General features: G+C 42.7%; 1 protein-coding gene and 1 long non-coding RNA gene across 2 annotated transcripts in view; one reads left to right on the top strand and one right to left on the bottom strand.

Moving 5' to 3' along the window:
• Positions 1–27,110, top strand: part of CPM (carboxypeptidase M) — a 66,813-nt gene that overhangs the window by 37,432 nt on the left and 2,271 nt on the right. Inside the window, exons 4-8 of the mRNA XM_037886857.2 lie at positions 11,849–12,021; positions 14,293–14,477; positions 14,739–14,909; positions 18,032–18,184; positions 25,781–25,929. Of these exons, the coding sequence (XP_037742785.1) occupies positions 11,849–12,021; positions 14,293–14,477; positions 14,739–14,909; positions 18,032–18,184; positions 25,781–25,929 (831 nt within the window). The remainder of the gene's footprint in view (positions 1–11,848; positions 12,022–14,292; positions 14,478–14,738; positions 14,910–18,031; positions 18,185–25,780; positions 25,930–27,110) is intronic.
• Positions 16,686–19,721, bottom strand: LOC122466123. The gene is made up of 2 exons (XR_006291410.1): positions 19,583–19,721; positions 16,686–17,070 (listed from the first exon to the last, which is right to left on the bottom strand). It is a non-coding gene; the product is annotated as an uncharacterized LOC122466123 (long non-coding RNA).

Below are 27,110 nucleotides of genomic sequence, written 5' to 3' on the forward strand. Positions count from 1 at the left end.
ATCAAAAAAGAGAACAAGCATTCTCTTTTCTCCATTACAGATCATCTGTCAGGTCCACTAGAGAGAGAAAGCACATTAAACATTCAATGTATGGTATATGGACCTCCTACAGAATGTCCACGGAAGCTAAATGTAAGGTCGCAGAGTTCAGCACTTTACACAGAGCACATTAGACTTCCTCTTGCATCAGTTGATACCTGTTTGAGATGGCAGACATGGAGTAAACTTTACATGTCCCCTTTCTGGATAATGCCCTGAGACCCTAGCATAACTTGGAATGAGTCATAAATGTAACCGCTTTTTTGGGAAAGTACTACGGTCTTATCAGTAATGTTAGATACAACCCAGTGAGTCCAAAAATGAGTGATAATTGCCCTATCTAGGGCCAGCTGGCTTACTTTATGAAAACAGACTCTGCATTGGTACCCATCACTAAAATGCAATACCTAATGTGGCTGAGATAATTTTATGAACACAAAACAGAAACTTGCAGACATCAGCACATTGTGGAAAGAATGTCTTTACTTTATGGAAGATACATTGGCTACCACTGTAATTCCATTGTGCAATATCCACTGAACCTGTGAGCACAGATTTCATTTTTTCACTTTTCTGATTTCTCCTTTCTTCAGATATTTCACCTATTTCTTACTCAAGGCCCTTTTAAAAACAAAAGCTCCCTGGGCGATACTCTGGAACTGCTCCCCATGAAACCAGTCAGAACTCTGGGGCAGTCGCCTTTCTGTGAGCAGCCTGTCTTCAGGACACACAGCTCACACAGCTTCCACCTTCCTGGGTCTGACCTCGGAGCATTCAGCATCCTCTGCCCCTCCGTGTGCTTCCCCCAGCGAGTCCGCTCAGGCAGGGCTCCTGGGGAAGCCAGAGGGTCCTGCACCCCAACTTCGCAGTCAGACTTGACTCTCAGCCAGCCAGTAAAACAGAGGTTTATTAGATGACAGGAACATGGTCTAAAACAGAGCTTGCAGGTGCAGAGAACAGGACCCCTCAGCTAGGTCCATTTTGGGGGGGGGGGGGGGCAGTGAGCCAGACAACCACGTCTGCCCTTCACTCCATGTCCCAGCCAGCCCCAAATTGAAACTCCCTCCAGCCCCTCCTCCTCTGGGCTTTGTTCCTTTCTCGGGCCAGGAGGTCACCTGATTCCTTTGTTCTCCAACCCTTTAGCTCTCACCTTGCAGGGGGGAAGGGCCCAGGCCATCAGTTGCCAGGAAACAGGGTGTCGGCCATTCTCTGTGTCCAGACTCCTGCACACACCTGCCCTCTAGGGCTCTGCAACGATCATACACCCTTACCCCACCCCCTAGATACTTAAGAACTGCATAGGGGAAACTGAGGCACCCCCACAATATTCGGAGGAAACATTAAGAACAGTCCCACTTCGTCACACCTTTCTTCAGATATTTCACCTATTTCTTACTCAAGGCCCTTTTAAAAACAAAAGCTATAACTACTTTTAATAGGCATGTTCAAGATGCCTTACATTTTACTTCATCTGACTGATGTAGACTCCCAATATGAGAGGGCATTCTTGGTGATAATTCAGCAGAATAGCAGCAAAATTCCATGCTATACGTTCTTTAAATCTAGAAAAAAATATAGATTATACAGCACAAGCTTCCTACTCCTGAAGAATAGCACAAACTATGCTATAACAATATTGTGAACGTATTTATTGTAGCACCAGGTGACCTCATCATAGACCTGTCCCCCATTGTGCTAGGTGCCACACAAACACAGAACAAAAACAGTTCATGCCCCCAAAAGCTTACAGAGGTAATTATGACACTGACCTATATGACAAATTTCCCCTAATTAAACTAGTTTCTTGCATTGTTTGTTAGAATGCACAGACTTTGTTCTTTGGGCACTGGGGTAGCTAAGCTCAATGCATTGCTCAGAATCTCACTATGTGCATTTGATTGTGTGGACAGAACTAAAGGGGGACAGGCTTGGTTGTGGGAGAGTGGTCCTTGACCTGCACAGTGCATTAGCTCAGTTGCCCATCAGCTCCTTCTAACAACCAGTTTCAATCAAATCCTCAAGACGCTGGAACAGCACTCTGGTGCATGTGCAAAAAACAATTGGGAAGCTGGGAGAGAGCCTGGAAACAGGGCTGTTCTTGCTTTCCAGGAACACATGGTCACCTTTAGGTCCATGTTCTGTGTATGGAATTAACATGCGTAAAGTTGAGATTTGGTTTTACTTTCTCACCATAAAAAGATTTTAAAGTATAGGAAACTAAGTCCTATACAGGAGAACATCAGGGAGTTTGAATGTTCAGTCACATAATCTAAAATTTTGCTGAGCTAGTCTCCTGGTGCGGTATTCAACCTCCCTTTTAATATATTCAACTTCTCCTTTAACATATTAAGCCAATAAGTGTTGTGTTAAGTGTACAGCATGCATTGACTTGATTGATATAGGCTAGCAACTATGACAATGAAGCTGTATATTCAGCATTTGCCTGCTGTATTGCATACCTGGATATTATATATCCCCCTGAGGAGCCAGTTGTCAACAACAAAGAGTTTTAGAAGGACAGTGTTCAGACAGGTAAAGCTAAAATTGGACCTCTTATTTTGTTTGGAATATTGTTTATTACAGTGCAGACCCTGCTCATAAGAATGGAGATGATCTGTGATGTGTTTGAGTTGCATTCAGTCCATGCATATCTGCAACTGGAAGAAAACCACACATGCTGTGGTTTTGGAGGGTTGCCCAGCAGAGGAGTTGACATCTTAATATTGTAGCCCTTGTTTTGGAGAGCAGATAGATTTGTTTGTTTTTCAGAATCAGGACATTAAAGTTATTTTTAGAATAGGTTAAATTCTTTTAATAGAGACATAACCAAGTCATGTTAATAGTTTGTTTTATACTCTCCACTGTGGTGTGTTTAGAGACCAGAACAAATTTTCATTCTATTTGGCATAGCCCCATGTCCCTGGGCCTGAATGGAGCTCAAATCAACAATGTTAAAGTTATTGTTTTTTATCACTATCAGCTCAGGTCAGATTAGAACATTTTTGATTAAATGAAGTTTTGACAAAATATGCTGTTTCAAAGCCAAAAGGTTGTGTGGGGACTGATCTGTTTCTATGAAGTTTTCATCAGGAAGGTTAAGTAAGAGACTCATTCTCTGGTTGGTGATAGGGTATTGGCCTGAGCTGTGGGAGACCCAGGTTCAAGGCCCTGCTTTGCCTGATCCAGAGTAATCTGGAATGAAAAACTGCATTGAAAAGCAGGGACTGGAACACAAGTCTCTCCCAACCTGGGCCACTGTTCTAACCATCATGTGTCACCGCCCCCCCGCCCCCCCCAAATACACTCCCTTCTGAATCAAAAAGCTCAGGTTTTGATCCAAAGCTAACCATTTCAATAATTCAGTTTTCACAAAAACATTTGAAAATATTTGTTTTTGTTGCAATGCAGAATGAAAACAGATTTTGAAATCTCAACCACTGCTGTGCAGTGGAATTGCTGTTCTCCAGCCAGCTCTAATGACTTAAGCCCCATTTGCACAACTAAACTAGAGATCCCAGTTACACCACTGAATGCAACTTCCCCCATAGTTTCATTAAAACTTCTAAGCATTACCTACTTGGATATTGCTATCCCACTCACCAGTTAATCCGAACAGCTGGCTCTCCTAACTTTGTTATAGCTATCACGTTGCCTGGGCCTCAGGTGAAAGCTTCCCCTGCCCCATTATCTTATTACAACTCACAGTAGTTTTCCTTTAATTACAACTATCTTAACTTTTTTCTGTTGCAAGAAACTGGGCCCATGATCAGTGTTAAACTAGCCTAAGTGAAAGAACGTATCTATAATGTTGGCTTCTTGTGACATCACAAAACTTTAACCTCCATGTAATGAAAAGAATTATTACTAAAGAAAGGCTTCTAGATAGGAGGTAGATAATCTGGTGGATAAGTGGGTTGCATTTTGATTGTTTGTGATCAAATATCAAGTATTATTGAGGTAAAAGACCTGCCGAAGCAAACCTTTCCATCTAGCTACCTCTGCAGTTCCTGTGTTTTGTGTCCCAAGGTTTTCTTTTCGACAAGTGTCTTCTTTATATATTGGGATGTTTCCCAGGGCTTTTCAGAAGCATAGGTCTCCTAACTCTTGACAGTAGAAACGAGTGAAAGCCACATCTAGATCATCAAAATTCCTAGGAAGAGTCTGGCTAAAGCTGACCTGCTGAGCACTATGAAAAAACAAAACGCCAAGAAAGTGCTTCAAGGAACCATATGAAAACTGACTACCAGATTGTCTCTACTGTTCACTATGGCATGAAAAAAAGAAAAAAAAATTGAAGATGCTGAGAAAAGAGCTTTGAAATAATGTGTTTGATGATAGAGTGGACTGTTTTCTTTTCTGCTAGATTCCCACCTTTCAACTCTAGCCTAAGTTAAATAACTTGGATGTGATATATTTTGCCAATAAGCAGCATAACACACAAGTGTTTATACTGTAACTAAAAAACAAGGCCAGTAGCACTATGATTGTTTTTGGCTTTGGAAATCTCTGAAGTCCATTCACCAGAACATGACATTTTTAAAAAGGCAGAAGATTAACATTCTTCCACAATATACACTGTGCTTTAAACCAGTCTCAAGTTACTTCCCCCCTCCTTTCCTCATCTCACTCCCGCTGCCTCTATTCTTCTTCTTCTAAACCAGTGGTTCTCAACTCTGGTCCACCGCTTGTTCAGGGAAAGCCCCTGGTGCGCTGGGGCTGTTTGTTTACCTGCCGCGTCTGCAGGTTTGGCCGATTGCGGCTCCCACTGGCTGCGGTTCGCCACTCCAGGCCAATGGGGACTGCAGAAAGTGGCGTGGGCCGAGGGATGTGCTGGCCGCCCTTCCTGCAGCCCCCATTGGCCTGGAGCGGCGAACCGCGGCCAGTGGGAGCCGCGATCAGCCAAACCTGCTGATGTGGCAGGTAAACAAACCAGCCCGGCGCGCCAGGGGCTTTCCCTGAACAAGTGGTGGACCAGAGTTGAGAACCATTGTTCTAAACCATCACCTCCTAAGTTAACTAGAGATTGTGTGGGATATAACAGGTCGATTTGGTAGCACCTAGTGCAATTACTAGCTCTGCAACAGGCTTTGACATTTCGTTCAGTGGCAAAAAGGAGGAAGACACAGCATGCTCATGATATTCAGCACTCCTGTTTTGTTACAAGTGCCAAATATCAACAGGTTGGCACAGATACAGCTGGGTACCATCCAATAACGAAATGTATTTGTACAAATACAAGTTTTAAACAGGCTATGGCTCATTCAAGAATAAACCCAGCAAACAAAGTGAGGTATACCTGGGCCATTTAGTGCTTGGTATTGTAATTCAGGGCAACTGCACATGTATTCCCCTTGTGGTACACCAAGCACACCCACTCTAGGTTCCTGATTCTTCAGACATCACCTCTATTGGGTGAAGACAAAAGTCTCTCTCCTTCCGGACTGGGGTTTTTTCCCCCCGCAGACAGTGCAGGTCCCTGCGTACACTGATATTCCCAGCAAGCCAGACTGCCTAAACAGGCTAGAGTCTGCACTTTACTTTCTCCTCAAAGGCTATGGACAGTGTGATTGCCAGCAGTTATGAGTACCACACAGCTCTTTGTAAGCAGCCACATTGATTCTTAAGGTGAAAGCACTACAGAGAAAACAAAAAAATAAACATTTCTAGATGCAGGCTAAAAGCTTACCAGAAATCACCCATCAGTCTTATTGAGTGTTTCTTTGTCTGTTGGTCTCTGGAGAAACCAGTTTGAATTAGTTACCCTTTAGCCATGTTCTTCAGCCAAGGGGGAACTTCTTGTTTGGTTAACATTAGGAAGTCCACCAGGTCCTGGGCAATACCCTTATCTTCCTCAGACAAATATGAAGTTACCACAGCCTGGAGTCCTTCTTTCTGTAGGGAGCCCATACGTTGCACATAACCCTCCATATTCAGGAGTGGCAGGTTTGTATAATTTTTGGTGGTGCCCAGAATGGGTCCAAGTCCTGTCCCCCGCCCCCAAGCCTGCCTAAGCCTCTGGGAGGGAGTTTGGGTGCAGGAGAGGGAGGGTTCGGGCTCTGGGCTGGGGTAGCAGGTTGGGGTGCAAGAGGAGGTGTGCGGGGCGGGCTCTGGGAGAAAGTTTGGGTGCAGTGCTTATCTCGGGCAGCTCCCAAAAGCGATCCGCACCCCACTCTGGCAGCAGCTCCTAGGCGATGGGCCCAGAGGGGTCTCCGCACAACGCTGCCCAGGCCACTGCGGTTCCCATTGGCCGCAGTTGGCAGAATCGGCACTTGGGGCAAAGGCAATGTGTGGAGACACACCCCCATGAGGGGCTGCAGGGACATGCCGGCTGCTCCCGGAAGCGGAGCAGGCGGGCAGGAAGCTACCTTAGCCCTGCTGTGCTGCCAGTAGTGATGGCAGGGGCCCTGGGCCCTTTTAAATTGCCCAGGGGCGGCAGGCTGCGCCGGGAGGGACGCTCTGGGGGAGGTGTATGTGGGGGAAGGGGGGAATGCAGAGCCGGGGGAGAGACGCGGCCCTGAACTTTGGTGGAACCAGGCCGCCATGCTCTCAGATTGGTGGAGCACGGGCACCACGGGCCCATACAACTCACTGCCCCTGTCATAATTTACCACATGCAGGGCGTTCAGATTGTGAAAGTCTTTTACCACCTCTAGGCTGGATAACAAAGCTGGGATTTCCCAAGAAATAAACTCTTTTAATGTGGCCTCCGGATCTGGAGAGGAGTCCTTCTGGATGCATCTGCATGTACACCCTTCAGAGTTAAGGATATCTCTATCCAGGTTCAGATCCCTTCCAGGTTTTCCAGGGACTGTACTGTTTTGCTCACTGCTTTCAAATACCTGGCTTAGCAACACCCACTTCTGTTCTTTCCATACCCACACTATTGTGTGGACAACATTCAGCATGTTAAGACTGTTTTTAGCTTCCTTTTTCCTCTGAGAAGAGCTCTTCTTTTTAGTATAGGTCTGGTTGTGGCCTTGCTCTGCTGCCACATCAAGATCCTAGGGTTTTAGAGCCACAGTCAGGCAGCTCTCTGCTTCATCAGGCAGATATATATCCTTGTCCAAGTCATCTTCCTTCTGTAGTGGCCTTGGTCCACACAACTCCAGCTCTTTCTCCTTTGCCGAGTTGGACTTTGATCCTGGCTGGACCTTGAGCAGGTTCTGGAGCTTAGTAAGCTCCTTTTGCAGCAGAAAGCACTGCTGTTCCCCTGTCTCCTCCAATGTGAGGCAGGTCAGCTCTTACTCCTGTTTTACTGCTTGCCCTACGATCCTGTCTCATGAAGAGCAGATATCTTCCAGCTCCTGCCGGTATTGTGTGACCTGTGTCCGTAGTTCCAGGATTTCAGCCTGGTTCTGATCAGCAGTAGCAGCCTTCTCTTCTAGCTCACCACAGCACCTTATTGTAGAGGTTTGCTCTGTAGATGAGGGAGCTACTGCTATTATTGCAGCCTCTATTGTGCATGGGATCTTAGTGTTCGTGCCACAGGACACCCGCTTCTTTATTAGACTGCTACCTGCTCCTTTTGGGAGGTCTTTCTGGATGTCTAGCTCATCAGCCAATGCACTGGTATCCACACAAGCCTCCTGGTACTCTCTTTCTGTGCTCACCATCTTATCATGGGTTTCCAGACATGCCTCTGTGCGTCGGACCTGCACATCTACAGAGGTGGGGATCATTCCTCTGGTCTTAGTCTCTAGCTCAGGGGTGGGCAATAATTTTCACAGGGGGCCCACTCCACGAATTTTGGTAAGTCCTCACGGGCCACACATTTCTTATTAATGAAATTACCTCACCATCTATTGTAAAAAGACCCCCATTATGTTCTTTACACAAAGTAATTACACTTAATAACAATTAACTGAATACATGATTATCCAAAGCTTATCTTAGAAGGCAATTTATATTGCAAACCATTTTGTGAACACTTGTAAAAATTGTAATAACAACACTAACGCTAGCTTTTACTTACAACTTATGTTCATTATTAAAATTAAGTGTAAAAGAAGAAATGAAACTCACTCAGTGTGAAGAAGAAAGTCTCTGATGGGCATTAACAAGGGAGGTGAAGTCAGGTGTCATTTCTGTTGTTGCAATGCGGAGCACTGCTGCAAAGTGGTCATCATTGATCCAAGAGCTGTTCTTTGATTTATGGAATTTCATCACAGAAAGTGTCTGCTTGCAGACGCAAGTTGATCCGAACGGTACAAGCATCTTTTGGGCACAGAGCCTTGATCTTCGGAAAGTTCTGTTCATTGAGAGATGCGTAAAACCTCGGAAGTGATGCTGATTTGAATTGCTCCTCAAGCAATGCATCACACTCCAAGTCAATAAGCTCAAGTTGGAGGTCACTTGGAGTGTTGTCCACAGGCCACATCACATGTGAAAGGGGAGAAGATCAAAGCCATGTCATTTTCTATCATTCTAAAATCCTCGAAACGGCAAGAAAATTCAGCATGCATAGCGAGCAGTAATGACATGTATCTTTCCAGGTTCTGGTCAGATATTGTAATCTGTTGCAAAGTGGGGAAGTGCGTGAACTGCTTGTTTCCAATCTAATGGGGAAAGGAGCAACTTTGTCATGAAAGATTTGACAAGGGAATCCATGTCATGAACAAAAAGCCCCCCACCTTTCAGTTTCGAATTCAATTCGTTCGTATAACCCATAACATCAATGGCAAAATGCGAAATCAGAGAGCCAGTTCACATCATTCAATTGAAGGAAAACCACATCTTTTCCTTTCATTTTCAAAAACAAATCAATCTCTGCTCTCAGATCCCACATTCTTTTCAGAACTTTCCCCAACCTAAGCCATCTAACATTTGTATGGTACTGAACATCCCTGAGCTCTGACTCAGACTCCTCCAGCAGAAAGACAAATTGCCTGAGGTTTTAATGCTCGGGCTCCAATAAAGTTGACCAGTTTTGTAATTGTATCCACAACATTGCTTAATTTCAGAACACTTTTGCAGAGGACCTCTTGGTGAATAATACAATGTAGAAAAATGATTTTCTGCTCTGGGTTTGTTTCTGTCACTTGGTCTTGTATTCTTTTCAACAATCCAATGTTTTTGCCTGTCAGATTAGGACTTCCATCAGTGGTCACACTCACCAATTTCTTCCACTCCAATCCCAATTTTGAGACACTTATTTACTGCCTCCAGTAGATCTTTTCCAGTAGTCATATTTTTCATTGACTGCATTGATGCCAGTTCTTCTGAGAGTTCAAAATTTATGGTAATACTTCAAATGAAAATCAACAACTGGGCTGTATCTTTAATGTCACAACTTTTGTTGAGTGCCATTGAGAAGTATGAAAAATCATTTACCTTGCTTTTCAACTGTTGGTCCAGGTTCTCCGAGACAATGAAACATTTTTGAACTGCTTTTTCTTGTCTGGGCACAATATCGCAGCAGAGTCAACCAAACATTCCTTGACAAATTCTCCCTCGGAGAATGGTTTGCTCTTTTGGGCGATTTTGTGTGTAATCATGTAGCTCGTTCTTATAATTCTGTCTTGTGTTGTGGATAGTTTTGTGAAAAAATTTTGCTCTTTTGCATTCGAGCAACCATCTAATGCGCTTTTCTAACTTTCTCTTCAGCAGACATGTTTTTATATGTGGATGCATGTTTGCTCTCGAAATGCCGGTTTAAGTTGTAGTCTTTGAAAAGTGCCACACTTTGCAATGTAAGCATACAGCTTTTCCTGTCACATCAGTAAAAAAATATTTTGAAGTCCACTCTTTGTTAAATACTTGGCATTCAGCGTCTACTTTCCTCTTCTTTGATAAACTGATTTTTAAATTCTACCTCTCCACTGCAGTGCAAATAAAATAATTTGCGCAAAAACTGAGGGCTATTAAGTATTGTTGATTTTGTAGAATGGGGGTTAGGGGAATGTGACAAAGTGCATTTACCTTCTTCTCTTTTTTGGCTTTGATCCTGCAATGAGCTCTGTGAGCAGAGGTGAAAGTAAGCCGGTCCGGTCCAGCGTACCAGTAAGAAAGTGGGCACCGGTACACAGCCGATTGTACCGACAGGGCCACTGATGGCAGCGGGGGGTGGGGGAGGAGGGAACGGGCAGCTGGCCCGGGACCTGGCGATTTAAAAGGGCCTGGGGCTCCCGGCAGCAGCTGGATCCCCTGGCCCTTTAAACTGCTGCCGGAGCCCTGGGGCTGCTGCCGCTACCCCAGGGCTCTGGCGGTGATTCAAAGGACCCGGGGCTCCCGGGCTCCACTACCACGCCAGTGGTTGGAGCCCTGGGCCCTTTAAATCGTCACCTGAGCTCCAAGCCAGATAGCGCTGAAGGGCTGGCTGCGGGAGTCTGGCCCCAGCCCTGCCCCTTCCACCTGAGGCCCCGCCCCTTCCGGGGTCCCACAAGCACCCCCCCACCTTGCCCAGGACCCCAGTTGCCCTGCATACCGGGAAGTCCATTAAGTTACTTTCACCCTTGTCTTTGAGAATGGAGGCCTGCCTATTGACTTTTATTTTGGGCATTCCCCCTAAGGAGTTTGTTGCAGGGTCAGAGCCTTAGTTATTACTAATTTCTGGCTTCATAAAACATCAGAGTTTTTTGTTCATATACCAGACAAGGAAGATAATTACCAACAACTTAAGACAAATCAGCAAACTCATCAGTGACTATTATTGTGGGCCTCTGTATTTTTAAAGAGATTAAGTTTAAAATAAATGAATTAAAAAAAACCCACATTTAAAATTCATGTTATCTTTTAGAAGAAATCCTCTCTTGTGGGACTAGTTAAGTTATGTGTTTTGATGCCTAGCAATACTTGAACTGCTGCAAAGATCACATCATATTTCAAGAATCCTGTAATGAATAGCTCTAAATCCCTCGTAAAATGCTGGTTAGGAACCAGCCCAAACCAGAATCCTTTATTCCGTAGAAGTTTGTGACTAAGTAACTGCTACAGTTCTTACTTAAACACTTGATTCTAAATTGTTATGTTGACAGTTTTACAAATGCTGATGTATGATATAAGTCTGTACACCACTACTGGAAGCCACAGTTGTGGTATTGATTTTACTGTGCCCATAATGATGTGAGTGGCAGTTCTGAAAGCCGACAAGTGATCCGTAGAAGCCATGTATCCATATGGGTGAGCAATGGTCTGTGGTAGAATAAACAGGGCCCAGTGAAAAGATCCGTAGGCAGTGCTGCCGACAGAATTGCCGGGCCCCTGGGCAAGGGCATTATGCACCTGCCCCAGGAAGGTCCAAGGCATTGTGGGATCAGTGCAGAAATCCGCAGGCCCACCAGTGGTTGAACAGAGTGTTGTGTGTAGATATGGTGCACTGTGTGCACCCAAACAAGATGGCTAGTAAGAAGATATTGCCCCATGCAACAGTGCAATTCCCTAGCACAGACAACCCTACACCACTGCTAGGATGGTTTTAATATGCTAACATGCTAACAACGCATAGTTCTAAGATGGGTCTCAAACAAACAATCCCTATCTGCATACGACTTAAACATCATTGTAGCTGGCACAGTTCAGTTCCCACTACAGAAGAAACCCTAGTCAATCTGAATTTAAAATCACTTGTTAGAAGTGGCCCCTCTACATTCATTTCTTTCTCTTCTATTAAATTACATTTAATTTTCCAAGAACTGGCCAAGAACTGTAACAAAATAATGTTGACCACAGCAGATGTGTGTTATGATTATAGTTTTCTGTCATGTCTATATCGCACAGTATTATCTTTGTCCGATCAAATACGCACTGTGCTGAGTGTCTTCCTGTCTTCACAGTGGACTGGAAAAATAAAAACCTGTGCTTCTTAATACAGACCGTTGGGAGGGAGCTGCTGCTCCATTTGATAGACTTCCTGGTGACCAACGATCAGAGCGATCCAGTTGTTACAAAGCTAATCGATAGCACGCGGATTCATATCATGCCATCAATGAACCCGGATGGATTTGAAGCTACAACAGTGCATGATTGTTATTACTCAGAAGGAAGGTAAGGATGTGTGTTTTTTCAGGGTGGGGGAGGGGGCAGAGGAGACAGTAAGTAGGGAGGTTGTTGTTTGTTTCGTTAACATTTAGAGACAGCCAAGTGGCTGGGTCATACTTGGTGGATAGACTAGCCTAGGAGCTACACTCGGGATATGTTTTGGGCCACAGTCTTTAGAAGGCATACTAAATGGGGCACAGGCTTTGCTTTGAAGAAAACTGTCAGATGCTGCGTGTGCGAGAGAGCGAGCGTGCGCATGCATGTGCCCTTGGAGATCAAGGGGCGGGGTGGGGGAGGAGAGAGAGAACGCCAGCTCTGAACTAGAGAGGAATGATCATAGTTTTTAAGTGGTTTAACCTTAGGTTATTCTGGATTCTGACTCAAAGTACATCTTCTCGGGATCCCCAAGATGCCAAAAAATAAAGACAGTCACAAGGACGTAACTTCAACTGAGAATCTCAAATTTTGAATGCCCTCTGCTCCCAACCCTTCTTTGAGATGAGGTGGAAGATTGAAAACTTAAAATGAATCTGTTTGCCGTGGGGGAGGGAAGCATAAATGAATACAGTGTTTAACAATACAAATGCCAAACTGGGCAAAGCCTCCACTCCTCACCTGCCCCACCAAGAAAGAACATTTAAGAATTCACATTAAAACCAGACATTTTATGCACTACAAAAGCACAGTTATTCCACCCCACCCCTAGAGCAGAACACTTACCTTGTCTCAGTTGATTTCTACTCTGGGCCAATTTTCGGCAAAGATGGAACAGACAGCTATACACGTGTCGGGAGGTGCTGTGTAGTGTTTCCTCTAAAGCGGGGCTGGCCATATTCTTACAGCACATCTCCACTGAGAATTTTAGGCAATTCTCTGATGGTTGGTCTAGCACCAGTGTTGCTAGCATAGACTGCCCGCAGCATTTTTACACTTCTGTGTCCATATTGCTTTTATCCAGTTAAGACAGGATAAAAATATTAGCAGCCACGTTCACACTAGCTGCAGTGGTACTAGATCATTGGCAGGAGAACTGCCACGTTCCCAATGAAGACAAAGCCCTAGGCTCCGTCTATGCTAATGAAAGGCAGAATTACAAAGTAGTATTAAAAAGCAGTCTCAATAATGTGGATGAGGTTGTGCAAACGGAGCTGGCTTCAAGGGAGATTGCACTAATGGTAGCTGGCTCTGTGTGTGTGTAAAGTATTTGATGCCAAAGAAAGTGTAAATGTTGTGCCACGTCTGCAAACCTTTGTATGCTCTAGTGTGATTGCTGGTGACCCTGCAGAGACCAAAAATGGCAGAAAATTTTAAAAAGCCAGAGAAAAAAAAGAGACAGGATGGAAAAGTATAAGGGAGAGAAATGCCAAGTGGCAGAGAACAAATTAACAAAGTTGGGAAGGTAGAGAAGAACAAAGTGCCCCATCCTGCAATTCATATTCATGCAAGTAGTCGTGCTGATTGTACCAGGACTACTTGTGTAACTAAGACTAGGGTTCTCTGGGTCTTTTGCCTTGGCTGTCATAGCTACCTTGGCAACTTAGGGGATTTGGCGCCTTATTGAACTAGAGTAAGCCCTGCTTTTGAATAAGGTAGATTTTTATTCCTGAAACAAGTGGCTAAGATCTTTAAATGGAGGGTGGGTTGTTTTTTTTCCCATGGGGTGAAGCATCCACAGGATTGATGCTAAGCTGATGAGACTTTTAAAAATTAACACCCAAAGCTAAATATTAATCAGATGGGTAGATTGTCCTCCTAGGGGAGAAAAGAAAGGAAGAAATGAGCATTTGAACACAGGTTGGAATTTCATACACCGTCAGAGGAAAAAAATGCTTTGGATATCTATAAAGTTTTTATAGCCACATGCTTGGGATGACTGCATTACGACTGGCAGTCATGTGTGAGTCATGTTTTCTTTCTAAACAAGTGGAAAACAAACCCTTTTATTCCATACACTCTCTTATTTGGCTTATGCAACAATGTTACATTTTACTATGTTTTGGGTGAGGTTTCAAGCATCACTCCTAATGTCTCCACTTGGAAATATTTTAATTACTCTACAGTAATCAGTCCATTGTGGGCAGAGGCTAGTAGCATCCACAATGCGGAATAAAGTCACTATTTCATGATTTGTGAAAACCCAGTTTGTGATGCTCATTGTTTCCATGTACTGTTCCAGTAACTCTGTGCCCAACAGTCACTAACACAGACCTGAAGCATTGTGAATCTACTCAGATGCAACAGATTAACAAATATAGAACTGTATTTTCTTTCTCAAAGGTTCAATAAGAATGGGAAAGATCTGAATAGGAATTTCCCTGATGTCTTCAACAGTAACAATGTTACAATCCAGCCAGAGACTCAAGCAGTGATAAATTGGATAAAAAATGAGACATTTGTTCTTTCAGCTAACTTGCACGGTGGAGCACTGGTTGCCAGTTATACATTTGATAACGGTAACCCAGGTAAGATAATATCCTTGTTTCCTATTTGAGTCCAGTTTTTTCTGCCAGCTTCAGCATGAGCAAAATAAAATGCCTGATGTGGTGAAGAGAAGCACCAGACTTACATGAGCTCAGATGTGTTGGGATACACTGGTAGTACAGTTTCACTGGATCACACAAACTGATGTGTAGGTTTGGGGGCTTAATATTTTTTATTTAAGACAATATTGTGTGTGTGTTAACATTAACTTGGCTTGTACCATGGCCATCTTTATTATACAGCTACTGGCTCTTTACAAGGCTATAGCAGATCCCAAGATGATGATGTTTTCATACACCTTGCAAAAACCTACTCTTCCAACCATGCCAGCATGTACAAAGGGAATGAATGTGGGAATAAACCAGTCTTTCCATATGGCATTACAAATGGGTATGCCTGGTACCCACTGCAAGGTAAAATTTCAGTGTTTTCCAATTTTCTCTGATCTCCACTGCTTTTATTTGATTCTCCAACATGTACGTGCTAACACACCTCTGCATTCCTTGACAGTGAAAGCTCTGTGACTTGTCCACACTAGTGTTTAACTCAAGTGAGCTGATTACTAATTAATTTGAGCTATCCAATGTGTTTGCAGTCTGGGCACTTCAGGACACAAGCTTTTGTGGAGCATCCAGATGAGCATGTACAAACATGTTAGCCAACACAAGTTAATGGGCCAGTTTCCACTGCCTGGGTCTTCAGCTCCTCCCTGCCCTCAAGCCCAGCTCTTTTACTGCTCTATCAGCCAGCATGCCACCTGTCACAGTTCAGGGCAATTGCACCTATACTCCCCCTCTGTGGTCCAGCAAGGGCGCCCGCTTTCAGGCTTCTGGCTCCCCTGGCTGTCACTTCTCTTGGGTGCATCTCTCTCCCTTCTGACCAGGGTATCTCCAGGCTGAACAGTTCTCTGCCTTCACTGTGTTATTATCAGTAAAAGACAGGCTCTCGGAGCAAGCTTCTCTTGTCTTCTCTTCAGAGGTGAAGACACCGTGGTGAGTAGATCTAAGTACGTTATTCACGTAGCTGAAGTTGCGTAACTTAGATCAATCTCTCCCCCCCTTCCTCCCCCCCACTGTAGACCAGGCCCAGGAGGTTTCAAGTTCATCACAGCTTCAGCTCAGAACAAGTACACTCATGACAAGCTTAGTCTACTCCTTATACACCCCTTATATCTTTGATCTGGAGTTTCCAGGAGAAGGTGATTAGCAGACACTTGGTTTCTCTTCCCAGGGCATAAGTTCAAAGGGATGGATTCCAATGGGTCATTTGCATTCCCCTTACTCGCAGGTATTTCCTAGGAAATCCACTTTACATGCATTGTTCCAAAGGTCCTTTGAAGTTCCTCATATTGCATTAATTGCAATTAAATGCAGGTTACATTCATACTGTCTTCTGGCTAACAAAGTTCCATACAATTTTACAATAGTACATAAATGTGCATTTTTAATACAATGGCCCCAAAGGTATTATACTTAATGCAGTAAAGTTTCTTAATTTCATAAAGTTTGTCCAGAACACTGCAGGACATTGTTAATCTGTCACATCTCCTCAGAGCTCCTCCTTAGCCAGCTGGCAAGGCTATCTGTTGGCAAGCTGCCACTAAGGCTTCCCCTCCCCTATTGGCAGGCCAGCTTTTCCCCACTCAGATAACACCACAAGCCCATCTCCTTCATTTGCACTTGCTCCGTCAGCCCTGCCCCTACAATACACAAATTGAGAGGGAAGGGGTTAATGTTTATGCATTAATATAAATGCACATACATATACGATAAACTCTGTGCCAAATTCTTATCTCTGCTATGGTTGTGTAAATCAAGTGTCCAGTTATCGGTAGAGTTATCTGTGCAGCTGAGATCAAAAAATCTCTCTCCTTTTGTTTAAAAAGAAGAGAATCAATTTCACTTAACATCTATCTTCATGTCTAATCACTGAAACAAATACACCCCTATTTATATCCATGTGTAAATAACCAGATATACACACCTGAATAATCACATTCTATGTACAATAATCACTATGAAAAGTGACACTACACGTGTTTTGTAAACTATTTTCAACTACTCAGCCAGTCTTCTCCCAAGCTTGGCAAAGCCTACATTCCTCCCAGAGTTCTCCATACTGCAAATGCCAAATCCAGGTTTCTACAACCAAAGTATACAGCAGGGTGGATAAAAATCATTATATTAAAATATATATAATGGAATTTTATTTAAATTAAATACCTTTTATTTTTAAAAATAAACAGAAAATTAAATTTGAAATTATGACAACCTATGTTTAGTCCAAACTTACCATAAGCTATTTAAATAAAAAATATATTCAAAGAGTACATGTTTGCTGCAAAGTTTTAAATAAAGTCAAATCACTGAACTGGTGGAAGTCATTGGCTTAGCCTCTGGAACCAGGGATTGTTGTAGTGCTAGCCCAGATTTTGACAGCAGTAACCTCTTCTGAAGTTGTAGAGAATATTTTCTTCATTTCATTCACATAGTTCAGTTCATTAGCTAGTTAATTCAAAGTTAAGAAACCAATTAGGAGTTGAAAAAACATGGAAGCTTGTTTTCCTCTTCCAATCTATGAATAAAAATTCAATGTGAGAGTGAGATCTACTAGTTCTAAAATCTTGAAGGACATAGTGACTAGAAACAATCAGTTCAATTCACTAACTGCAGATAATACTTCCTTTATTTAATAAATCAGTTTTAAATGCAGAACATGCTTTGACAAAAATAATTTTTTTCCTTTTGTGTCCAGCACATTTAAAGTAAGTTTTATTTAACTAATAAAAACCTTTAAATGCTGTTTTTGTGAATTTCTAATTTAATTCCAATTTCCATCCAAATAATTTGACACACAAAAATAAAAAAATCTTGTAAATAAGAAATATAATTTGCCATTTTCTAACGTAATAAAATGTGTAAAAACTAAAATACTGAATAAATGTATTTTAAGCTAAATAATTGCTTAGATAAATACGTGTAAGATATAGTGTATCCTCCCTGTTTAAATCAAGTCCCTTTGGTCCTCAGCATGCCAAAAAACTCACACCCGAACAATTTTTTTATTGTAAAAAAAACAAAAAAAAGGCCACCTTTTCCCCACAATCATAATTCAAATGACTAAAAGGATTTTGAGGCACAACTAAGCATGACAAATTTAGTGCCAAAGTGTAATTTTTTGTCCCTCTTATAGATACGAGTACTTGGAGAGGTTTTGAATCAAAGGGTCCCCTTTCTCAATCATTATTATAGCCTCATTCTAGTAATTCCACCGCACTTTGGAGTTGTTGTTTTTTTTAAGTAATTAAGCAGGTTTTCCACAGGGGATCATAAATCTAACTGACTGTGGGATTAAAAAACAATTGCACTTCCCAACTTGTGATAATTTCTCTAATTGAATTGCCCTTGCATCATGATCTAAGGAAATGCTTCAAGAAGGCTAGAGTTTAGGAAAAGTTGCAAGTCTCCTAGTCCATTTTTAGCTCTTACTCAGTGGCTCTCACTATAATAATCAAATTATTTTTTTATTTTTTTAGGTGGGATGCAGGATTACAACTACATCTGGGGACAATGTTTTGAAATTACGTTGGAGTTGTCATGCTGTAAATATCCACCAGCAAATCAACTTCAGGCCTTCTGGAATGACAACAAAGCTGCTTTGATTGAATACATTAAACAAGTTCATCTCGGTGGGTAAACTTTTGTATTTTGAATTTCATCTGCTCAACTTCCAATACAGCTTGTAGGGAAGCTCCTGTAACAACATGGCCATGTAACAGGCTCTCCAGCAACAGGCTAGAACCAAGAGAACTACTTCTGAAAGGGACTTTGCCTTTCAGTATGAAATCTGGTTTTTCTTGATTCTTGCTGAATTAAGAGACGGATGTAGCAGAGAGCTGTGTGCGCCATCCTCATTTTAGAAACAATATTGTGAGCATGATGGTGGCTAAGGGAGGATAGTGAGACAGAGAATGCTGCCCAGAAGTGACTGGGACATCTGGAATAGCATTGTGAATGCATTTGTTCATAGGCCGTTCTGAAGAAAAATACAGACTTTTTTTTTTTAAACTGAACTATGTAGGTGAACCCCATTTAACCTGAGATTGGGGTTTGAGAAAAGAAAGGAAATCTCCAAACTAAGTGTATGTGAACATATCCATTTACAGTAAAAGCTATGTTATCTGGCACCTTACCAACCAGAAAGCTCTAGAAACTGGCATTTCTGATATCTCCATGTTCAAATCTTCAGAAGGGTTGCCATGCTCCCTACCTGGCTCCACGTGGCTCCCATGTCCCTGCTGCTCCTAGGCGGAAGAACAGCCATGGGGGCTCTGTGTGGTACTCCTGCCTCACCCCGAACACTGGCTCCGCAGCTCCCATTGGCTGGGAACCGTGGCCAATGGGAGCTGCAGAGGCGGCACCTGCGGGTGGAGGCAGCATGCAGAGCCGCCTGGTCGTGGCTCCACCTAGGAGCAGCAGGGACATGAAGCCACTTGCAGGGAGCTGCCGAGGTGAGCGCTGCCAGGATCCGACACCCTGAAGCCCCTCCCATGCCCCATCCCCTACCCCAAACCCCCTCCCACGCCCAAACTCCCTCCCTCCATTGGTAAGTATAACTCAGTTAACTGGAATTTTTGACTAACCAGCACCCTGTATCCCCCCAACATGTCGGACAACAAAGCTTTTGCTGTATCTAGCTTTATTAAAATTGGATAGATACGGCCATAGTAGTGACACATACCAGTCAGAGCCATACATCCAGCTTTCACACCTATTAGGGGCAGTGAGCAGCGACCAGCACTGATTAAAATAGAAAGCTGTAGAAAGATGCCCCCATTCTAAGAGACATTTCTGAAAAAGCTTTTTTAAATGAAGACCGACAAAACATATCATTTGTGTCAAATGGGAAAAGGGTAGGGCTTACTTTTTGTGGGTTTGCTCATTTAGGATCTGGGAGCTATTAAGAGCAGAATTCATCTGCCTTCCTTATTTCTGACAGCCGTGCAGGTTTCAAAGTATTGATTAAAACCACTGACCACAAAGGGCCCATTTTTGCAGCTGTTCTCTGCACAGATCTTCCCACTGACCTCTCTGGTGCTTCTATATGCACAGCAGCTACAGAACCGAAGTCACCTAAAATAGAGACTTGTGTCCACCCAGTCTTTGGGAAGTGGATTCCAGTGGGCAGTCGTTCAATACAGGGTCCTCTGAGGAGTCAGACAAATATCCCAGCCTCTGTCTCCATCCTATGGGTTCAGGAGGGAAAAGGAGTTAGAAAGATGCTGGGATCTAAAATCTACAGGGGGTCCATCCCTGGTGCAGACACGTGCTGAGGGGGAGAGGGGCATACAGCCAATACTGGGCACAGGAGATTAGAATCTGTAGTAGTTAGGTGCAGGGGGAGAACACAGGTGAAGGAACATGGCTCAACTACTTAGGAAATTAAAGGCTTCTCCCACTCCTCTGTGGCTTTACTGAGGTGTCAGAGCTAGGAGCCAGTTGGAAGCAGCTGGCAACTGGTATTGCCAGCCTCAGGTGTTCAAAACTCATTAGTAAGGTTAAGATTTTGTCACGGTTTTTAGTAAAAGCTGCGGACAAGTCACAAGCAATAAACAAAAATTCATAGAAGCCCATGACCAGTCTGTGAGTTTAACTAAAAATAATTGGCAGGGGAGAGGCTGATGGGGGATGATGAAGCCCGAGCCCTGCTGTGAGTGGCAAAGGGGGTTTAGCAGCCACTGCCACCATGGCAGCTCGGGTTCCCCGCCACTCACAGAGGCTGGGAGCTCTGGGTCCCCCCACTGGCCAAGCCAGCTCAGGGCTCTGGGTCCCCACTGGCTGACAGCTTCGGCCCCTGCACCCCACAGCTGAAGCGGAAAGTGTCAGAGATCTCTGAAAGTCATGGAATCCATGACTTCTGTGACCTCCATAACATAATCTTATCCTTTTTCATTAGTCATGCCCCATCTCCGCCCCCCAAAATCCCAGGATATTAGCTTAAACACAATAAGATTTAAAAAATAATAATTTGGCTTCTCTTTATTTGCCTTCTGGTTTCTAAGCAACTAGGATGTACTGAGGTCACGTTTTAAAACTTTTCTTCACAACCATGTGGGCTGCAATCTTACTTTTCATTTTAAAACAAAACAAAACATGAATTTGGAAGCTGTGTCTCTAAGACAGTCATCAAGTATTGCAAGATTTGACAGCATTGCAACAGACTTCAGTCTTACGATATTAGCCCTTGAGGAAACCGTCCACCTATGCTCCTCATATGCTCCCTAGTACGAAGGAGGAGAGAGAGGAAATTTTGCCCTGCTTGCCCAGCAAGGACTGAGCTGAAGCCTTCGTCACTCAAGGAGTACTGCCTCATGTCACCCCAATGGAACCCTCCCAGCCCCTCCCTCAGCCAGGAATGAGACAGAAGTCACAGAACTCACCCTCATTACACTTTTTTCTGAGCCTGCAAACTGTGGTTTAGAATGAGTTTTCTGCAGTGTGGTGCACCTAAAAGTGACGCCCTCACTTCAAAGGGTGAGGTGATCCTGAGCAATTTACAGTGGGCTGGGTGGGATTAGAGATGGCAGTTTGTATTGGGATGTTCACTAATTAAAGACAGTTGTAGGGTTTCACTTCAGAGAAAACCAGCATGGGGAGAAGGAATTAGATTTTTTTTTTAAAAAAAGAAAAGGAGTACTTGTGGCACCTTAGAGACTAACCAGTTTATTTGTCTCTAAGGTGCCACAAGTACTCCTTTTCTTTTTACGAATACAGACTAACACGGCTGTTAAAAAAAAAATGACAGGTTTCAGAGTAAGTGAAGTGTCGCAACCCTGCCCCCATGTGGGCAAAGGCTGGCAGTGCTAGAGGGCAGCAGCTTTTAAATGGAAGCGAGCAGTGATTTAACAGAGACCAACCCACAGTGCACTCCCATTAACAAGAGACATTGCCACATTTCCCTGTGCAACAGCTTTCATATGGGTATTAACGCCTCTATAAGTCTTACGGGCATACAGTGCTTGAATAGGAGCCTGCTCATATGGGCCCTGATTCCATATCCTGGAAGGAAAACGTAGGTGCACATTTCTAGTTAGCATACTTATGTATTTTATAGCGTACTATAGAAGTAGTGTGTTCGTAAAATTTGTTATAAAAAAAAACCTGAGGGCAGGGAATTGTCAGGATTCACAGGCAGAAATACACCCTGCTCTTTAAACTTGTCATAGATCCTTGAAGCCCCAGTCATAGACCAAGACCACATTGCGCTAGGCATTGTATAAACACAAAACATTGTTCCCGCCCCAAAGAGCTTGCAATCTAAGACTATATCTACACTATGAGCTAGGGGTCCCATTCCCTGCTCACGGACACCTACACTGATGAAAGTTAGCATGAGTATGTGTACACAGGCCCACTGGGAATCACGCCCCTAGCTGGTAGTATAGACATAGTCTAAGTCATTGTTTCTCAATGACTGGTCTGTTGACCGGCATCGGTCCCTGAGATCGCCCTAACAAAGTTTAGGAAGGCAGTAAGTTGCTCCCTAGTATCAAAAAGGTTGAGAAATACAGGCCTAAGTAATCTTCGCTTTCTGAATAGTTTAAAAAAAAAAAAAAGTTAGGTGCCTACAGATATTTTGCTTTCAAGGAAAAACATAAGCAGTGTGGTAGATGGCCAAAATGGGTTTTCTTCCCTTACATAATTTATCAGTGGAACATGAGGGGAAGCCCACAGGGTTCTACAATGTAGTAATATTTCATATGCAAGAATACCTTGCAGCAACTAGCAGTCTCAGCATAGGTCCTTATTTTGGGTTTGTTATTCTGCCAAAGTTTATATACAAAAACATATTCCCAAAAAACCTCTGTGTAGATGTGCCTTTAGATGTTAATAAAGAATTGCAGGCCAGGACTTGTGGTATCAATTGGAACCGGAAAAGGTTCAGGAAAGGGCAACCAAAATGATTAGGGATATGGAACAGTTTCCATACGAGGAGAGATTAATAGGACGGGGACTTTTCAGCGTGGAAAAGAGACGACTAAGGGGGAATATGATAGAGGTCTATAAAATCATGACTGATGTGGAAAAAGTAAATAAGGAAGTGTTATTTACTCCTCATAACACAAGAACTAGGGGGCACCAAATGAAATTAATAGACAGCAGGTTTAAAACAAACAAAAGGAAGTATTTCTTCACACCTGCACAGTTAACCTGTGGAACTCTTTGCCAGAGGATACCAGACTATAACAGGGTTGAAAAAAAAAGAACTACCGGTAATTAAATTCATGGAGGATAGGTCCATCAATGGCTATTATTCAGGATGGGCAGGGATGGTATCCCTAGCCTCTGTTTGCCAGAAGCTGGGAATCAGCGACGGGATGGATCACTTGATGATTACCTGTTCTGTTCACTCCCTCTGGGGCATCTGGCATTGGCCCCTGTCAGAAGACAGGATACTGGGCTAGATGACCTTTGGTCTGACCCAGTATGGTTGTTCTTATCTTCTATCCACTGGCCATGCTTCTCATATTAAAGATGAAAGGGCCTGAAATTTGCCTTTCTTATTGTGATCCCTCAGCTGAGTAAAAGTTTGGATGGCCCTATTTTATACTGCACCTCTGTCTGAAATGGGACTGTACATACATAATTTGAACTGGTATAACTGTTCTGGGAACCAGAAGGAGGTAAGAGTCAGATCAGTTGAAAGTCTTTGGGTAAAGAAAAAAGGGAAGAAATCGGCATGATATCATGGTAGGGGTCGACTCTAGAGCACCAAATCAGGAAGAAGTGGAGGAGGTATTTCTTGAGCAAACAACAGAAATACCCAAAACACAAGATGGGGTAGTAATGGGAGGCTAACTTCCCAGATATCTATTGGAAAATTAATATAGCAAAACACAAAATTTCCAATAAGTTTTTGGAATATATTGGGGACAATTTTTTGTTTCAGAAAGCGGAGGAAGTAACCGGGGGATAGCCATTTTAGACTGACCAACAGGGAAGAATTGGTTGTAAATCTGAAGAGGGAAGGCCATTTGGGTGAAAGTGATCATGAAATGACAGATTTCACAATTCTAAGGAAAGGAAGGAGTGAGAGCAGCAGAATAAGGAGAATGGACTTCCAAAAAAAAGCAGACTTCAAAAACTGGTAGGTAAAGTCCCACAGGAAGAAAATCTAAGGGATAAAGGAGAGTTCAGGACAGCTGGCAGTTTCCCAAGAACACAATATTAAATGCCCCACTGCAAACTGTCCCTATGTGAAGGACAGATAAGAATAGTAAGAGGTCAATATGGATTCATCAGAAGCTCTTTAATGACCTGAAAATCAAAAAGGAATCTTGCAAAAGTGGAGACATGGACAAATTGCTAAAGGGGAGTACAAAAGAATAGCATAGGTATATAGGGAAAAAAATCAGAAAGGCTACGGCACAAAACGAATTACACCTAGCAAGCGACATAAAAGGCAATAAGAAGAGGTTCTTTAAATACAGTAGGAGCAAGAGAAAGACAAAGGAAAGTGTAGCTCCTCTACTTAGCGAGGAAGGACCGCTTATAACGGATGACATCAAGAAGACTGTTTAATGACTATTACGTTTCATTCAGTCTTCACTAGGAAGGTTAATGGTGACTAGATATTGAACACAATTACTATTAACAACGTTGGTGGGGGAGAAGGAAACGCAAGCCAAAATAGGGAAACAACAGGTTAAAGAATATTTAGATAAATTAGATGTATTCAAATTGGCAGAGCCAGATGAAATTCATCCTAGGGTAATTAAGGAACGAGCTGAAGCAAGCTCAGACCATTAGCAATTATCATTAAGAACTCCTGAAGGACTGGAGAAGGGAGACTAAACATAGTACCTATCTTTAGAAAGGGCAACAATGAGGACCTGGGAAATTATAGGCCAGTCTGCCTAATCTTCATACCTGGGAAGATATTGGAACAAATTATTAAACCAGTTTATAAGCACCGAGAAGATAACAGGGTTACAAGGTGTGACGAAGTGGGGTTTTATTCATCTTATGTTGCATGTGAGTCTTACTGTCCTATACTAATACTGTGGGTACCTCCGTTTCCCTGTGTACTGCACCAATATTTCGGTGGTGGAAATTGGGGGTGTGATTTTTGCTGAGGCCCTTGGGGCAGGTGAGGCTGCCCAGCTGTCTGCACATATGTAACCCAAGACACAGGAGACATCTTTTGCCCGGGAAGCAGGAGTACAGAAATCAGTTTTAAGACCCCTTAATGTCAAAAAAAAAATGGCTTCGTTGTGTGGAAGGGTGCAGGGTTAATCCAATTTAACGCTGCTAAATCCGACATAAATTCGTAGTGTAGACCAGGCCTATAACAGGTGGTGGTAGGGTTATTTATTGTTGCAGTAATTTGAAGCAAGAGATACACATTAGCCTTTTGCCCATGATCCTTGATTATTCAAATGTGGTTGATAGGCTAGACTTTACTAATTAATTTTAACAGATAGATATTCTTTTGGAGGACACACATATACAATGAAATCTGGATTTAATACAGCACTGTTTAAACATTAGAGTAAGGTTTATCAACCTGTGGGTTTCATCGAACAAGTAAAAAAAAAAATAAAACCAACAATAATATGGGCCGGGGTAAGTGGATCTGAACCCACAACCTTTACACAGTGGCAAGGTTGCTACTGAGCCAAAATTATACATTTAATTAAATATACTGAATAAAATAGCAGAAACTGAGCTAACACACTTCATCAATATTGTCTCAAGTAGCTGTTGCAGATAAGTCAGTTAACAAAACCGCTCATTCTTGGAAATCTGGTGTGTTAGAAGATTTGGGAAGACTAAAATATAAGTAAATATACAACTACTCTGCCTTTTTGAAACACTAGTCGAGAAGCAATGTTTGACTACACCAACAGGGTAAATGAGTTTTTGTTTTAAGCTAGGTAAATAAATTCAACAGCATAAAAGAGATTTAAGTAAGTTCTTTTGTAGAGAACACATGCAGCAACATCAATGTAAACTACGAAATTGTACCTTTAGAGAATGAGATGGAAAAGCCAACACGGCTGCATTTTAACTTGATGGGAAGGTAAATGATTAAGAACTAAGAATTTTGTGCTGCTGCTACTTATTTTCGTTAGCAATATGTAGGAGACTGGCTCTATTGTCTAGTTTGGGGAGGAAATGACTGAAACAAGCCTCTGCTGCAATGAATGATGAAAAAACTGGCTTTTCCAGACCAGAAAATGAAACCAACAGTCACATTTACATACTCTCTCCCTGCCTCATAGGTATCAAAGGTCAAGTTCTTGACAGGCATGGACAGCCTATACCAAATGTAATAGTGGAAGCCAAAGGAAGGGAACATATCTGTCCCTATAGAACCAATCAACATGGAGAATATTACCTTCTCCTCCTGCCTGGAAGCTATGTGCTTAATGTAAGATGACTACTCTGCTAAACTTTCGTTTCTAAATTATGTTCAGAGAGTTCTTGAAATTGCCAGAGACAGGAGCCTATAAAATTAAGGTGCTGGGGTTTGGATTTTTGTTTTGTTTTAATAAAATAAATGTACAGTGTCGACACAGGGCAGGGGGTTCCCCTAACTGCTGAGAACAGCCATTCACCTCTTGGTAACATCATCAATCAATATTCATCTATTTAGCATTTAGCAATACCCATTACTTATTGAAAAGTGAGCAGGCGAGAAGTACGAAAGGCCTCATGTGGACACAGTACATGGGGAGGGGGAATGGCAAGGACTGGCATGACAGAACAAAATCTCTTTCATTCAGAGGCCTTTTAAATAGTAGTTGCATATTTTTAGGGTGAGCAGGATTAGATTTTTATTGGATAAGTGTCCATAAATGTTGATTTCATCATACACATACCACCCCAACCAAAACTATTTCCATTCAGGATAATCAAAATTGAGAGGCAAAGTAAGAAAAGTGTTGCTTAAGAAATTATTAGAGCTTGATTTAAGGATATTTACTTTCTGTGTTTTGACATGTTGACAATTTGTCAAATCTAAAAAAATACTTAAAAAACAAACATCCATAGTATCCATCGAAAATATCAAAATATAAAAAATGCAGTCAAGCCTGCCTATTTCGAATGTTTCCAGTTGAGGCATAGTGCTGCTCTGAAAAGTGACTATATAAAAAAATGGCCGCTCATTGTGTATGCAGAGCCATATTTGCCCACTTGAATGAGAAAAATGAATACAGAAAATCCTGTTTTCTAAAAAGAGTGCAAAGTTGGACAAACTATCAGCATTTTCTAAAGCCTAATATCTAGGTGGTAACGTGACAGGCCTTCAACTAGTGGCAGGTTTGTCTTAATCAGTCAAATCCCAGTAGTGCTGATAACTTAAGATACTGCATTCTAAATGGTAACAATTTTTTGCAGGGATCTCAGGATTTCTGTGGCCATAATCAAAGAAGTCATTGTGGTTGATAAGGGAACAGATCTTGGAAATTGCTGCTCTGGGACTAGCCTAAATAACTAGAGACTGGATGGCAACTTTACATGTACTGGCAGAGGACAGCAATATTCAGTAGAACGAGACAGAGGGCTGTGGAAGGGGAAAAGAGGTGGCTCCCTTCTGTACTACCTCTC

Source organism: Chelonia mydas, chromosome 1, assembly GCF_015237465.2.
Source record: "Chelonia mydas isolate rCheMyd1 chromosome 1, rCheMyd1.pri.v2, whole genome shotgun sequence".
NCBI classification, from domain to species: Eukaryota; Metazoa; Chordata; order Testudines; family Cheloniidae; genus Chelonia; species Chelonia mydas.